The sequence below is a fragment of the Magallana gigas genome, chromosome 6, assembly GCF_963853765.1.
Source record: "Magallana gigas chromosome 6, xbMagGiga1.1, whole genome shotgun sequence".
NCBI lineage: Eukaryota > Metazoa > Mollusca > Bivalvia > Ostreida > Ostreidae > Magallana > Magallana gigas.
The window spans coordinates 29,443,323-29,460,304 of record NC_088858.1 but is presented as its reverse complement, the minus strand read 5'-3'; the positions used below and the strand labels follow the sequence as shown (position 1 = coordinate 29,460,304).

Here is a 16,982-nt window from a genome sequence, read left to right as displayed (position 1 = left end):
TTGTAAAATGCATAGATAACATCCTAAAAAATCATTTTGTCTCATTTCATTTATAAAATTTGATGGACAAATAACATTTTTACGATGAAAAAAATACTTTGAGGCTGAGGATCGGAGAACTTAAGACAACAACAATTCAATACACTTGAAATTCCTGTCGCAAATGTTGACAGTGATCTTGTTATATATGTCCCATTGGATTAATATAACAATCAATAATTGCACATATGTTGTAATCGGTGTTATGAATTTAGTTTTTTTTTTACTTGTTAATGAATTTATTGCTCATATATGTTATTTGTGCAGATTTTTTAAAATTAAATGTAGCTTTATACAATATGTCTTATTTTTACATTTTCCTCTTCATTTGCAGGACCGTACGGTTTACCCTCTAGATTAGATGACGATGTGGCTTTCCCCACTGATATAAAACTAGAAAGAGCCGACGACTGTACCCCTGAGGAGGACAAGGATTTGAAGATCTGCGTAGTTTGCGGTGAACGGGCCAGTGGCTACTACTTTGGGGCTCTCGTCTGTCTGCCCTGCAAGGTACTTGTTTACCCTGCTGTGTTCTACATGAACACTGTGACAAATGTGTGCGTTTGATTGTTCAGATTTCTCGGTTTCTATGTTTCACTGCAGAAACTTTAATCAGGTGTTGATTTTACTCTTGCAATATTTAATCATGGATCAGTTTTTCTGAGGTATATTCATTTTTGTGTGCTTGTAGTTTTCAACATGTTAGGGACAAGAAAATGTATAAATTTTCCCCTTATGTTAACATCTATCAGTAATATGTTCCTGGAACTTATATGACAGCAGTAGAATTGTTCCACATTTATTTACCGTTTTGTACAAGAGTCATTGAACTTCACCTAAATACACTTTGAAAAATTCTTTTTAGATTAAATTTATTTATCATTATATGGATTCAAATGCATATATACATTTTTTAAATATTAAAATCCCCACAGTTAAATGGTTTGACAAAAATATATCTTTTATTTCTTTGCATAAAGATTAAATGGGGTGTTTCTGCTTTAATTCATTTCTGATGTTCGGATTTGTTAAGACTTTTTAATATTCTGATCATGCATCTTATAATTCAAAGCAGGGGGTGCTTGGCTGTTTTCCAGTCATTAATCATTCAGACCTTTTAATATATGTCAATTCTTCCATTTTGAATAGCTATTGGTGGGTATTCATTAATTTCAAAAGAAATCGCATAATAAACTGCATTTTGGACAAATAATGTTCTTTGAAAATATACCAAATGTTTATTATAAAATAGGTGTTGCACTTGAAAGAAAACTTATTTTTTTTTTAATTTGTGTGATCCCAAATGAAACAGTTATGGCATGGGTATGCTAACAGTAATTGTCTATTTGTAGACTTATTGATACACATACTAAAAGAAATTTTTATACAGTTGATTACTATCCCAAACTAAGAGTATCAGTGTTATGAAATTCAGGGGATTTCAGGTCATTTAACACCAGGGAACGATTTAAAAATAGGGTTATATGTGGGAAGTGTCATCAGTTATTGAACCAGTGATCTGGAATCAAATGTTCTCGTATAGCTTCAGATCTGCAGTTCGTCAGACCAGTCATATTAAAACCTGTATCTATATTATAGTATAATATCAAAAGGTCAGCATGTATCTACCTGCAGGTATATAATATGCTTTTAAATGACATCTGATATACTTAGAGTAAGTGCCCCTCAGAAGTCTAGTAAATGTACTCAATCAACCATTAACTCAGCCTCAACAACTAATAAACTTCAAAACATAACTTTTCAATAATCAATGAAATGGAGTATTTTTTTTTTTTTACAAAGTTTTTTTTTCCCATTTGGATCTGCTATGTTGACTGGTAATAGCTATTGAGACAATTATGGTGTTAGGTTGTGCACATTAGGAGTGTGGTAACTATAGATTGCAACACCAAGCGTCAGGTGAAAAACATCGATATATCCATAGGCCTGAACAAAAACTCACATTAACACTAGGGACGCCATGGCTGTCTGATAAAAAGCTTCACGGCATGCCGTAACCTGCTTTTTTCGCATTTAATTTGACCGATTTCTTGGCTTTTAAAGACACTATCATTGGTGTTTATCCTTCAAACTTATTAAATCCCCCGTGTTTTCATTTAAAACCAACTTGTTGAAACTTGACTTGTAGTGAAATTTTTAATCAATTTTTTTTTTTACTGTTGTGTACAAAACTATTAAAAACATTGAATCAATAAATACAAAATAAGAATTGACACATTAATGATCATGCAGGTAAATCATGAAAACATTATGCATACAAGTACATGTATTACAAGTTTTTTATAAAGGCTGAATTGCTAACTGCTGTGTCACGAAAAAGCCAAGACTCCAGTCCATTTTTCTAAGTTAAGGATAACTGTTACCCATCATCAGTGTTTGCGTTATATTGTCCATGTACAAGTATTACAAAGTCCTCACACAATCTTTGATTTAACGGTAGCTTTTAGTGGGTTTTAAGCTTTTAACCTTTTTAAATCTATATAAATAATCAGCTGTTTAGATATTTCTTCTCAAGATACCAGGTGAGATGTCAAAATGACCAATGAACCACTGTACTATAGTGACATAACTGTGTATTTTCTGCAGTATTTTTCAGGTATTAAAATGCAACTGCAGAACAAAGAAAGATTTGAAATCTTTCAAGTTAAAACTAAAATTTCAAGCTTTGGAAAATTAAATTCCTATAATTAAACAATATCAGTTTATCATGTGAATAAACAGGCTAGGATCTAAAGAGGTCCCTGCCCCCAAAGAAAAATATTCAAAGGACTATAATTATATGGTTTGAGCCTAAAACGACCCCCTTAACGGAACATAGTCACTTTACTGTAATTCTTTGTTTTATTTGTACAGATATACATTTGAAGTTATTTCATAAGTTTCATTTTGATTTAAGTGCATGCCCACTTTATTTAAAAATATGACATCATAAAGGTTACCTTTTTTGCGTTTTTAGCCAAAAAACGGCTTGTTTTCAAGCAGTTTTTCTTTAAAAACATTTTTGGGCGATTGCTTGAACAAACAAAATATTTTAACCAAAGATGTATCTCTCCAGTACTAATAAGTGACGAAAAGTTCGTTCTTGTTCAAAGAGTCTATCTGTATTTCCCATTTGAAAAAAGAAAAGAAAAATGTCAATTTCTGACTGATTTTGATTAGGTTATAAATATAGCGTCACCTCTGACACCATATACTGCCAATGAGTGCAGATTAATCAAATAAATAGGTGAAAAACATGTTTTATGTCAACTCTCTTAAAAAATAACACAACAAGTTTATGTACCTGAAACACTTTAAAAAATGGTGAATTATAGGGGCCAAATTTGACTTATGTCATATATAGTTCTTTATATAAATTTACTGTGTAAAATTACTAAAAATATGCCTAGGAAATCACTACAACCACCCCGGAAAACTTTAATTTCCCTCAGATCTTCACTTCTTCACTGGAAAAATTTGACAGTTTAAAAATACAATAAAGAATTTACTTTTCTTTTAGAGCTTTTATATCAGATGCACAAAAGATGGCGAGCCCACCTTTACTTGTCAATGTAATGGGAACTGTGACATTGCGAAGCAAGGACGCATCCGCTGTCAGTATTGTCGCTACCAACGCTGTCTTATGGCAGGCATGTGCAGGAAAGGTTAGTTTATCTGTATTCACTCTGAGGCAATGTCTTACAGTATACAGTTTTACCTAAGTATATTTCTCTTTGTAAATTTTGGCATCCTTGCTTATTAATGTATTGAAAAATGATTTCCCTCTTTATTAATACACCCATAATCAAACAAAACTTGCACAATGAAATCTGTCATTTCTTTCTTCAAAAAACAAATAGTTTTATTATATGAAATACCACTTCTTAAATCTTATAAGCCTTAAAAAGTAAAAAAAAACTCATATGCATCTGTATGTCAAATAAATATATAAGCAAAGGAAATTTTTCTAAAATCGTTCCTAAAATGGCTATGTTAAATTTGTAAAATAAATGCTACTATGTTGAATTTATAGAAAAAAATGCTCATATCAAACAACACTCATTCATATGTTGAAAAAACCTACAAGTTCTCATTGAACTACAAGTGGCAGCAAAGTTGTAGAACTTAGGCTATCCAAAGTTAATTCTGTGTTTAACATATCACCTGCACACATAGGTTTAGCCTTTAAGAGAAATCATTGTTTAAAAAACAACAACATACCACTATACATTTCCAATGTAGTCTTTCCCAGTTTGATTTTACTTTTTGCAAGTAAAATCTGTAGAAATATGAAATGTCTAGGACACAATATGGATGATATATAGGATACTCAATACGATTGTCTATATAACAGCTAGTTTAGGTGTGGTTATGTCCACCAAGGGCCGGGCACGCTGTAATTATTAATGATAAAGTAATTTTATTAATTCCTTTTATGTAATATAGTAAATGCTATTGATTCATGTGAAAACACTGGCTTAATTTTATAGAAAAACCTGAAACAGTCCAGCCTGCAGATGGCCAAGTTTTGTGTAAAGTTTGTGGGGATATTGCTAATGGTATCCATTTTGGAGTGAACACATGTGAAGGGTGCAAGGTACGCAACTCAAAAAAATGTTTGAATTACCTAAAATAATTTGTATCTTATGACTGCACATGCAAGTTCATGCAAAGAAGTTATGTTGTTTGACAAAAAAAAAAAATGAAGTTTGAAGTAAATTATGAATTCTTTTCACAATTTTTTTAATCATTCAAGGAATTTGCTACTGGTGTTCATATAAATACAAGATTTTATGGAATAAAGATACTGTAGTTCTAAGCACCTATTTTTGTTGGGTCAAAATTTTGTTGTTTTTGAACCAAATAAAATTCGGTTGGCATTTAATTTCGTCATATCGCAATCTCTTTGTATTTGTTGATACTTGGGTTAAAAATTCGTCATGGATTTAATTTTGTGTATTAATACTGCCGATGAAAATAACGAAATTGAATCATCAACAAATATTTCTGCTTCTACAGTATGTGAAGTAAAAAAAAATTATAACAAGTAGTGTTCTTTATAAAATAAAAAACAGTATTTCTAGCTATTAGTGGAAAAAAATTGTCTAAGCTAGTTAATGTCCAGTGCATATTGCATACATACTCATGTAAGATCATGAAATAGTTTTAAACTTTCATTGAATATGTGGGAATATATTGTGACAGCTATCCAGACCTCAGAAACTAACTTATTTTCAAATATTTGTTAATTGCAGAAATTTTTCCGTCGGGGATTAGTTGAAAATCAAAGTTACCTTTGCAAAAGTGAGAAAAAGTGCACAATCAACCCACGGAACCGAAATAATTGCCGATACTGTCGTTACCAAAAATGCATCAGTGTTGGAATGTCCCGAGAGGGTGAGACAGAGTTTTGTTATTTTTAATTTACCTCTATTTTTCATTGTAAAATAAGGTTAGCATACACAAATTATTTTGAGAAAAAATTTCTTCCCTTGTGACCCTGTGTACAATGTATTGTTATTAATGGGTTACGTAAGTGGGATTAAGTCTGAATAGTGAATGTGTTGTTTTTCCTTTTTTTGTGCTCTGTTTAACACCATTTAAGAAAATAAGTGTATATCCATGAAACTTATCTAATCCTCCTGCTTTTCCAAAACAAAAAATTTACATAAAACGAAAAAATTATGATCTAATCAATAAGGATTAACACACATTTTCATTTATGAATTTTTTTAATGCTTGATTGTAACTTAAAAAAGCAAAACAATTTATTTCATGATTTCTTACACAGCTTTATCTAACTCTGTTTCAGCCATAAAGATGGGTCGTCCCAAGAAAGCCGAAACAACAGAATCAAACAATTCTGCAAATGCTGCAGATGCTTCAGAATCTCCCTCCATTTCACCCGTTCCCTCACCCCCCATCAACTTTTCACCAGGATCCTCTCCCTCCCGACACCAGGTCAATGACAACTTGTTTGACCTGTCAAAGGTCAAGGCTGAACCATCCAACTGCGATCTCACAAGAATGTCTCCACCATCTCTCAACAGCCCCGCCGCAGATGGAAACTTGGCGAAGCCTTCTTATGCTGACACTACCCAATCTTATGCTGTCCCTTACACACAGAGCTGGTCATCGTCAGCCTCTCACAATATGGACTGGCCCCAGAACCAGAGGAATTCACACATCAATTGGCACCAGGAAATTGCACAATCTGTCGCTCAGCAGCAAATGGTATCCAGTGTTACAACAGCTCAGACAGTAATGTCTGTCAGTAATTCTATGCCAGTACAAAGTCAAGCTGTTCAAAACACTAATGTAGTGTATGAGGAGGATGACATGGATGACATCTTGGCTTACCTTTCACAAGACCAGACTCCACTGGAACCCAAAAAGAATTCCATCCAGAACATTGCTGTCCAGTCATCGGAACAAAGCTTCACACCTAATGCACCAATGCAACAGCAGCAGTCATGCATGATTGATACCCATTCATCTGTGCCCAATTTTCCTGTCCCATCATCAAAGCAGTTTAAGCAACAGATTAATGCCTTCAACAATCAGATGCTTCAAAGCGATAGTTACAGCCCTCTGAATGTTGACACGTCCCCTGGGCACTCTGTTTGTTCTAACAGAATCAACTACCCAAGCCCTACCTATCAGTATGGTAATGGATCTCCAAATCATTACAGCCAGCAGTCCCCAGAGCATTCCTATGGTCCCCATTCTCCACAGTGCATGCCTCCATCTCCCCAGTATCAGCAACAGCCATCGCCCTATTCTCCCTGTCAATATCAGAACTCTCCTTTAGATTCAAATCAGTACCATGCTAACTCACCCCAGGCAGCCAGTCCAAATTATCCTCCATCCCCATCCAACAATGCTTACACCCCTCTGACACCTTACCCACAGAATGCATATGCTGGACAAGGTTCACCCTCAGGGGCTATGATGGGAGAAAAAGTTATGCCTTATTTGGACATGAAAGGTCAGATGAAAATCAATCAGATGTTTATGAACTGTGATGATAACATTCAGAATTTCCAAGAGGATTCAAACAGTGATGGGTTTGTTTCTAGAGCTGAATTTGACAGAAATCTAATAATAAAAACTCTACAGCTCCATAGAGGGAATGGTCCCGAGTACTACTCCAGCCCTGAATCTTCTCCTCATAGCCATCATGACAGTAGCGATGACTCGAGCGACGCTTACTTCACAAATAGCTGTGGTCAGAAGCGGAAATCCCATGACACAGTTGGCATGCACTATGAGAGTATGGGAGGTGGCAGCTTTTTCACTGGCAATGATAAAGATTTTCAGTGTGAGAACTACAGCATGATGAAATCTCAGAGGTACTGGAATGAGCCACAAAGACTGATGACACAGGGTCCACCCACAGAAGAAATGATGGCCTTTACCAATCATATCATGGCTGGCTACTCTAAATTTGTCACAACTTGTGATGAGGGCAAAAAGAATTTGCAAGAAGTGCTCAAGGTAGGTATTATGACTGTCAATGGTCGGTATAATAATAAATGACCCCTTTTCTTGGCATACATTGAAAGAAAACAACCATGTAAAAGACAAGGGTAATGTAAACAAACCTCACAAATATTTAAGAAATGAATTCAATGTCTACCCAAGTTATATGAGTATAACCTGGGTTGGGGCAATTTACGCTATATAATCCGCAAAGCGGATTATAAAAAAGCGTAAATTGCTCCAACCAAGGTTATACGAGTATAACTTGGATAGGTATTGAGTTCATTCCTTATAATTTAATTTTCTGTAATTTGCAGTACAAATTGAGCCGTTTTACTTTTAAAAATGATATTAATCTGTTCAAAATTCAAACGTAACGTCAAGCGGATTAGTATGGTTTTGACGTTGGTGCATTGTGACGTGTCTTGTGACGTGCAAACCAGGTTATACAAATTTAACTAATTTTTTCTATCCAATCAAATGCCACGTTAAACCAGAATTAATTTATTCTGCTTAATACAAATTTTTGTAACCTTGTATTTTAAGGGTCAGTGGCCTGCTTTTGGGAAGGAAGAAAGTCACTGGAATCATGTACAGCGGCGGGTGATCAGAAATATCACAGGCTTCATGAATTTTGTGAAAACTATTCCAGGTAATGCATTCAGACATTACCAATGATGGCTAGATAAACTACCGCCATCCAAGCATCCATGTATTTCTGTCAGTCACTAAACTTGTATTTCCCCTCATATGATTTTTTTATGTCATGAATTTGGGGAGTAAATGTATGCTTCTGAGATCAGAGACTTTAGGGCTGAATATACGGTTTTAAGTATAGGGATGGCGATTTCTAAAAGGTTAATCCTTGACTTGGACAGAACAATGAAAACTGGTTACAGTATCAGTCAGTGGTTTAACTGTATAACATTAAAAAAGTTGTATATTTTAATGCATTTTCATTACAACTTTCAAGACGTTGATATCTGGTTAAGTTAAATAGAAACTGAGTGCATATTTAGGAAGGCCATTAAACGGTCTTCTTAAATTGTAAATTTCTTGACCCCAAGGTTAGGTATGCTGACTTTAGGTTTGAGCCAAATGTAAAAAGATAAACAAGGCCTGAATTCGGCTCTTTTGATATTTTGAATGCAAATTTAGAGAGGAAATAATTAAGGCAGTATACCAATTTTCCTGAAGGAAGGATTTTTGTCTGGCCCTGGGGTGGGGGATGAGTGGAGAAGACAGGTATACTTAAGCATCTTTAGTTCTTCTGTAACTGCGTGTAATTAACACTGTGCAATTTTTGAGATGGCATAGCTCTTGTCAAGCTAATCCATTAATAAAAATGTCTAAAGCAATACATGTATTGAAATTGAACAAATTTCAGGGAAGTTATTAGCTATCATTAGAGTTTTGCACCTTTTCAATATTAGGTCATGCTCTCTCCTCAATTTGTCAAGCAAATGTTGCATGGATTGGAATTGTACATATATTTAGGAAGATCTTGAAGTTATGCACCAAAATTATAGACTTTGAAAAGTCCTTGGTTGCAAGATTTCAGGGAAGGAAGGGAGAGGTCCTAACAATATTTTAGATTTTTTAGCCTCTAGCTGGAGCCTATGGTTAAGACTCAAGAATGAAGCTTTAAAAATATACTTATATGAGATTCTGTACTAAAGAATAAATTACCGTATCAGTTATCATAAGAAATAGAGGAAATAGAGAAAAAAATACTAGATGTAAATATATATTCTTTAACCCACAGTTTTAAATAAAACCTCATATAATAAATAAAAAAAATGAAGAAATTAGTTAATTGAATAAATGATATGCCATTACAAACTTCCTAACAATCCATGTCTTAAGATATCCTCTTAATAGTGTATCTTTCCCAAAAGGGTTCACCTTAGGTGTCTGACAATTTATATGTACGTGTATATCCTTCAGGCTTTGACAGTATCAACAGTGAGGATGCGGCTGAGCTGTGTGTCATGAACAGCTTTCATATCGCCATCATTTTGTCTGCCAACAATTACTATGACAAAGAGCAGAAGAGATTTCAGTATTTCTGGAACTGGACCTTGTCCCCGAACAACCCCATGTACTTCTTCAAGCTTCGCCTGCTCCAGTGCGGGGAACATCTGAACCGACTCAACTTGACACCTATGGAGGAAACTTTCCTGTCAGTCATAACTTTCCTAAGCACTGGTGAGTTTATCTATTGTCTCACTCCAATTAACAAATAATTAACAAAAGGAAGTCTAATTATATCTACGTTAGATATTTTGATGAAATTTTTTACATTAAGTTTTACTTTATTATTTTAAAGTTATTTTAAGATAAGAAAATCATACATTAACCATCTCAATTTCTTAGGGGATAATATCAAAAGCTATCAATTTTTACTATTCTTACATTGAACTAGTATACATGCGTACAGATAAGATTTCTTGGCACAGAAATTCAAATAAAATTTTAACGTGTTGTAAAAATTTATTTTTACATTAGATATTACAAACTTGAGAGATCCTGCCACTTTGGAATCACTCAGACAAAAGATGATTCACATCTTCCAAGCACAGCTGATAGGTAAGTAAAAAATTCTAGACTGAGAGCAGGCAATGCGGTTTATTGAACATGTATTATATTTACACCTACCAAGTATTTTCTCCTTTATTTCTTAAGAAAACAGATTGTGATTCATAGCTCTATAAAACTGACAATGCTGAAATCTACATTACTGGACAGTAAAACATTCATTCCTTATTTGCACAAGACATACATCTTACTGATGTACCTAGGAATAATATTTTTTACAAGACACCTGTGATCAAAGTATGTATACCGTATATCCAGTTTATTTCATGTGTCACATGGGGAAAATCTGTAACATTTTTAATATGCGTCAGTCATTTTTTGCGATTAAAAAATTCTTATAGAAAACGATATAGGATATTATTTCTGCATTCTGTATTCAATTATTTGAGGTTTAAAAGAGTTCGGTAAATAAGCAAAAATTAGAATATCGCGAAATTTACCGGATATTCGGTAATATACACTTATTCCATGATTGTGAGGGAGATATGAAGAGTTATTCCCCCTAGAAAAATGATATTCCCCAAGGGAAATATGATTTTTCTGGAGGAATTATTCTTCATATCTCCCTCATAATCATGCAATAATTTGTTTATCATATTGAAGGCCAGGTGATAAAACAGAATGCATCTCATTCTATTCATTTTTCAACTCTTATGAAGCAAAAACCGACTGAATGTTAACAGGTGTCTTCATATTTTAGTTTTCTGATATATAAAGGATTTAAATCATCGATATAAGCTCTAATCCGATAAAATTTTAGAATTCACCTGTTGAAGACATCGTATGTTGATACATTGCAGAATTTTTCATATGCATGGAATGAAAATTCCGAAGGGATGGAATATGACGAAAAATATGATGATGATAAGGATATATGAAGTTTTTGTTGCACTGGCACATGATTGTCTAGAACCAATCAAATAATGTGTTATATAGAATTATTATAATGAGGTATACTATAATTAAGCATCTACGGAGCCATTTTATGTCATATTACTTTTTACCTTTGAATCTTCATATCTGCAACCACTGAATCAGATTAAAATCAGATTGTTTGATCTGCTTATAAGTAGATCGCTACACAATGAAAAGAAGGTCCTGTCCAAATAACCTTTCAGAAGTAACAAATTTAAACGGATCTAATGTCTTCTTTGGATGTTAAAAAAAAATAATGGGAGAAGATAAAAGTGAAAGTTCTGTTGAAGTTTTGTAAGCAAAAAAAAAATTAATGCAAGTGTTGAATCCTTTGCTACAAGGGTGGGATTACCCAGTAGTATTAATTGCAGACACTGACAAGTTTAGTCATTCCAGATTACCATTTCCTTACTGAAGCTTTTTTCTGCATTTGCTTTCTCACTGAACAAGTTTAAACCTAGAGATTAAAGCTAGCAAAAAATATCAAGTTTTGAATGATTGGCAAAAATTTACATCATAACATGGATATCAAAATGGTCAATATAAAATGACCCCTGGCCTATCAGGTCAGATCAGATTCTTGTAGCAATCTAATGTATGGGTGGGACTTTAATAGTCCAGTAGTAAAGATGCTAAAAAAATTTGTCAAAAAATCTCTATATCTATGAGAATCTAGCAGACAAACTGATTGCAAGGCTAGGCTGTACAAGATGGCTTCATTCTATAAAATGTTAGGCCTTTGGGATGTGTCCAATACAATGAATTACTAAGGGTAAACACTTGTCTACTTGGAAAAAACGCAGGCGAGCAAATTTTGGTCGATCAAGACAACAACTACCAGTATATCTCACTGGCATTTCAATGACAGTGAAGGAGTAGCTATTGTTTAGATACATACTAGTATAAGTAAATAGGTTATTTCTCAAATGTAGAGAGACTTTTATTACCAAAGCAGTCATGCAGCCATGTTGTCTGATTAACGATAATGATCGAGTTCTATTATGACACAATCTAAAAATACACTGCTGGAAAATCAAATTCTGGTTATAAATAATAATTCTCACAATAAAAAATTGCTGACAATATATATATATACACACACACACAAAAACCTTAGAATACTAGCTTATTTACAGATGATCTTAGGTTTCTTCATACATGTATATTTTATGTTAAATAACGGTACATACATTTACACATGTAATCATTTTGAAACTGATTATGATATTAGACAATCTTGAAATATTATACTAGGTATTTAAAATCTTGTCATTGCTTTTTCATTATTTTAGCACAAGGAGTAGACCCCATTCAACGCATCCAGGAACTATTCAGAGTCATGCCAGACTGCCGCCATTGCTCTATGTGGCACAAGCAGCTGATGAGTAAGATGAAGACCAACATGGAAAATCAAGAGATGCACCAGTTGTTTGACAAACTCGACCTGGAAAACCCCATGTCTTAAGACTATCTCTGGGAAGGTCTGGTGAAAAGATGTTATAATTTTGTATAAGCATGTGACTGTCACATGTTTTTGTGGACTTCAAAGAGTCCTATTGAATTGTTGTTACAAATTTACATATTGTTCTATTCACAGCTTTAAATACACAAACTCGACGATTGTCCACACTTTGGACATGTATTTAGTAGGTAACGTATTGACAAGCTGTCAATGGAATGACATGTTGTTTGGCCTCAAGATCGAGGCTGTTTTGACATTGACATGACAACAAAAGAGTGTTTGATTAATATTTTTGACAAGGTTCCTTTGGAACTGATCATTTTTGTAATCTACATTTACGTGTTTCAGTAAATGTATAGCTATATTTTTTTTTTTGGTAAAGAATTGGTTTTTCTTTTCTTTTTTTCTATGACATGTATAATGGGAGTTGTTTCGTCCCCTGGGCCTGCTTTATACCCTGGGTCAGACGTTTGGGATTCAAGTTTTTGGCTTTTTTAATAGGTGTATATGATTATACACAGATTAGATATTATTGCTGGGTTTATCCATTGCATAATGTTTTCAGAATGTTTGCAATTATTGAGAAATGACTGACGTGAACATTTTACTAACATTCACTGTGCAATTTAAGAGTTGTTGACCAAATTGGGAGACAAAAACAAGACACTTTGTACTAATATTGTAAAAAAGATATGTTTTATGAAATACTTTTAATTTTGCAAAAGCTAATGATAACAAATAAGTCGGATGATTTTTTTTTCTTTTGCCCATGTTTCATAGAATCTTTTCTAATGACTATGTACATTGGAAACCATGATTTTTAATTGTTAAAGATTTGGATACTTCTAGGTTTTCATTTTGTAAAATATTTTTGAGAGTGCATCCCATGCACTTATTGTTGGGGTTGAGGTGACGCCCATTCTAAAATTCCATGAAATAAGGTAAATGTGCTGATTATTCGTATAACGGGGCATTAACAAAATAATTATGTCCCTGTATGATTTTAACAGGTTTTTATAAGTAATCAAGTAATTTTTGAAGCAAACAAAACATTTTGATAGATAGATAGAGGGATATCAGTAAGTATTTTTAAAAAGAGAGAGCTGGAAACAGTTTTATGATGTCCATTGATGCTGCATGTATTGCTAGTACTGGTCCTCCATTTATTAACTGCATTGTTGCTACATATAATAAATAAGTACATGTTACATCATGCCAGTAAGCACTTTTGATATCTTGTGCATAACATATGTATCCCTGGTTAAATTAATGAAACATAAAGAGAATACTTAAATTATAATCTCCTCTTTAAAAATTAGGCAAAAGTTTTTTTCATATCATTTGCTGCATGTTTTTGCAATCCGTCTTAGTGAATAAATGGTTTTATTTTGAATAAATCATCATAATTTTACAACAATGCTATATTATCCTTAATTATTGCCCCTGCATGCTGCTTTAGGCAACTTCCTTGGTATTCTTTTTTGTCAAAAAATTTAGATTCAATTTATTATGCTAACTACACCGTAAATTAATATAATTTAAATTGGTTTTATTTCCAAATAAGAGAGGATTTATGAATAACTTGTCTTACATTATGTTAAGGTAAAATGCTTTAAGTTTCACAATAGTAAACCCATCTTGGATGCTCATTTAACATATCAGTTTGAATTGTACCTACATCGATGGGGTGGGGTCATTATTTTGTGGGATTTTTTTAAAATTCAATTACCATACTATTTCTTGAAAGTTTTTTTTTGAGTTTTTTTAGGGTTTTTTCCTTCTTTTTGGGGGTAATTGATAGATGAAAGAATCTGCATTATGTCACAAAGTTGATATAAGAAAGAGATGGCTTTGTGCAAATGCTTTCATTAGGAAGACAGGAATATTTTTCCGTCCACTAATATTTGTAGAGATTTTATTGAGAGTAAGAGGTTATGTTGATTGTTTTTTGTAGATGTGTAATATATTTACCTATGATGTATGTGTATCAACTGTGTCCATATTAATTTTCATTTTGTTCGAAGCTCATACATGTAAAGAAGTTCAAATGTTTTTTAACTCATCAGGGAAATTAGTCGATATATTTTTATGCAGATTTTGTTACTGAGTTTTTATTGTGTTGTCTTTTGAGAGTCTGATTGGGTTTGGTAATGAAAAAAAAATTAATTTAAACAAAAAATATATTAAAATTTGAATAAAGTAATACATGTATAGCAAGCGATCAGACTACCGCTTATTAAAAGTTGATTAACTTTAAGGCAAGATTGACGTTGGACAAATCATTCCTGATGTTGTTAAATCTATTGTTTTGTAATCACATTCCATATGTTTGATAAGAACCCCCACTGATATGTGGATAAAATCACACATTCCAGACAAAGGTGTAGCTTTGTATACATACATTCAACATCCATGTTTATGTAGCTGATCATTGTATTTGCTGTATTAATGGCTGTGTATGTTGTGCCTTTTATTCAGTCAATTTGAACAACAAGAATTATTAGAACTTGTTGTAAATACAAATTTACGCTGTTTATTTCTCTGTTTCTAGATGTCATATCTTTTTTCATATTCATCAAATTAAAAACTTCAGCAAAATGGTTGTTATTGAGAAATGTATTTTTAAAAAAAGTGGATCTGTCAAAACTTTGTTAAAGAGATGATCTTTTAAGTTAGATTGAATAACAGTTGCAGATAGGCAGCCATCGTGTATCTATTGTGTGTGGGTGTTACGGTTTTCATCATTCAACTTAGCAAATTTATTGGTACAAATAGAGATTATTTCTGCCAATTATATACTTCTTTAATAACAGCATTTGTTTAGACAGTTGTAAAAATAATTTACAATATTTTAATTGTTAATTTTTTCTTAGGTAATAGCAAAATTCTGCATTTTTTTTAAAGTAAAGCTAACATTTTATATTAAAAAAATTTTGGTCGCTCTAATTTTGCTTCAAGATTTTAAGGCTTTATAGCCTACAATCGTTTTTTAAAATGGAATTTTATCATTGCTTTCTGTAAGAAATGTCAATAAAAGCTATTTTTGTGTGAAATTTAGTTCTTTTTATTTCTACTGCCATTGCTATAAAGATAATACTGTGCACAAGTTATTTGCCTAGAAAAGCTGTAACTTTTGTAAAAAAAATTTCCTCGAGTAGTGTACCGGTAGATTATAGTTTGTGATGATCCCTGGTAGTCGACTAGAGCCATAATGGAGGAGGAGTCGATTTATTACATAAGAATATACATGTATAGACAAAAATGTTTTCAAATATTCTAAGAATTGTTTTCCTAGAATAGCTGCAACTTTTTTAAAAGGATCCTCAGATAGTTTCAATTCAAGTTTATTAAGCCTAGGATATTGGGGGTTATGGTGGGGCCACTTTGGGAGTCCATTTTACATAAGAAATTTTTTTAAAATTATTCTCAAAAACTCGAATGTTATCAGATATAGTACTAGACTTTGACCCGTGCATGCACGGGATGACATTGCATATATGATGTCGGCCATTTACGAAATAGATATATCGACACACCGTATTGTTGACATTTACACATCCAAGCTTTATGCCCACAATAATATTAATTTCACTACACTCTGCTTAGTTACAGGGACGTATCATCCGGGGCCTGCCATATTTGCTTGCAGCAAGCTTTATTTAACACATCATTGATTTTTAACCTATAAATATGTTCAATACTTGGAATAGGTTTACTCAAACAGGCTTATACGTATCAAAACCTGCAAATACTGTCATTTTTTAGAACTTCAATGCATTTTCTTTAATAGGGGGTCTGTGCTCCATATTTTCCTCATAGACTAAATAAGGTCTATTAGAAAACAAACCGATTTCAATCAACAAAAAACGTGGAGAGATGACCCACTATACATTAAAATTATCATTTTGTATCCCAACAATTGAACGTTTTGAAAAAATAATACAAGTCCGTAAATTCGTGGTCAAAGTCACACATAATATTTAAACAGCCTACTTTGTTGTGTCTGAAATGGCTCAGTGGTTAGAGTACCTGACTTCTAAGTTTGGTTATTTTAATTACGTTAACATTCTCAAATCTTCATATAGAGGACACGGTGACATTCTTTCACTAATTTATGATAATTTATACATGTGCATGTGCAGTTCATTTTCAGTTTTGATTTTAACTTTAATACGCTGATACATATGATAGTAAGATTGCACAGTTGATGCATCTAATAGGTCTTAGAAGATGAATATCAAAATAAGAGAAGTCTTCTTTTTATGCATCATTGAATGTATTGTCAAATCTTTGAATATATACTATCGGAAAAAAGAAACTGTGCATTATTTAATATATGAAAAAACATTTTAAAATTACAATGAACAAATTTTATTTTTTTTAATACTGTTAACACATGTATTTGTAACAACATCTCATAACACATTAATGTCAACGTCGAATAACGTCATTTTCAGCATGCTCGAAAGTCACTGTTTAACAAAAT

General features: G+C 32.9%; 1 protein-coding gene across 2 annotated transcripts in view; it reads left to right on the top strand.

The window, feature by feature from the left end:
- LOC105329306 (uncharacterized) overlaps window positions 1–13,549 on the top strand; it is a 35,622-nt gene extending 22,073 nt beyond the window's left edge. For both annotated transcript variants that reach the window (XM_011430499.4, XM_011430500.4), the window contains 9 exons: window positions 374–549; window positions 3,560–3,704; window positions 4,530–4,636; window positions 5,295–5,436; window positions 5,852–7,536; window positions 8,068–8,173; window positions 9,469–9,729; window positions 10,030–10,110; window positions 12,327–13,549. In XM_011430499.4, coding sequence (XP_011428801.3) covers window positions 374–549; window positions 3,560–3,704; window positions 4,530–4,636; window positions 5,295–5,436; window positions 5,852–7,536; window positions 8,068–8,173; window positions 9,469–9,729; window positions 10,030–10,110; window positions 12,327–12,499 — 2,876 coding nt within the window. In that variant the 3' untranslated portion in view covers window positions 12,500–13,549. The remainder of the gene's footprint in view (window positions 1–373; window positions 550–3,559; window positions 3,705–4,529; window positions 4,637–5,294; window positions 5,437–5,851; window positions 7,537–8,067; window positions 8,174–9,468; window positions 9,730–10,029; window positions 10,111–12,326) is intronic.
- Window positions 13,550–16,982: the final 3,433 nt, after the last annotated feature.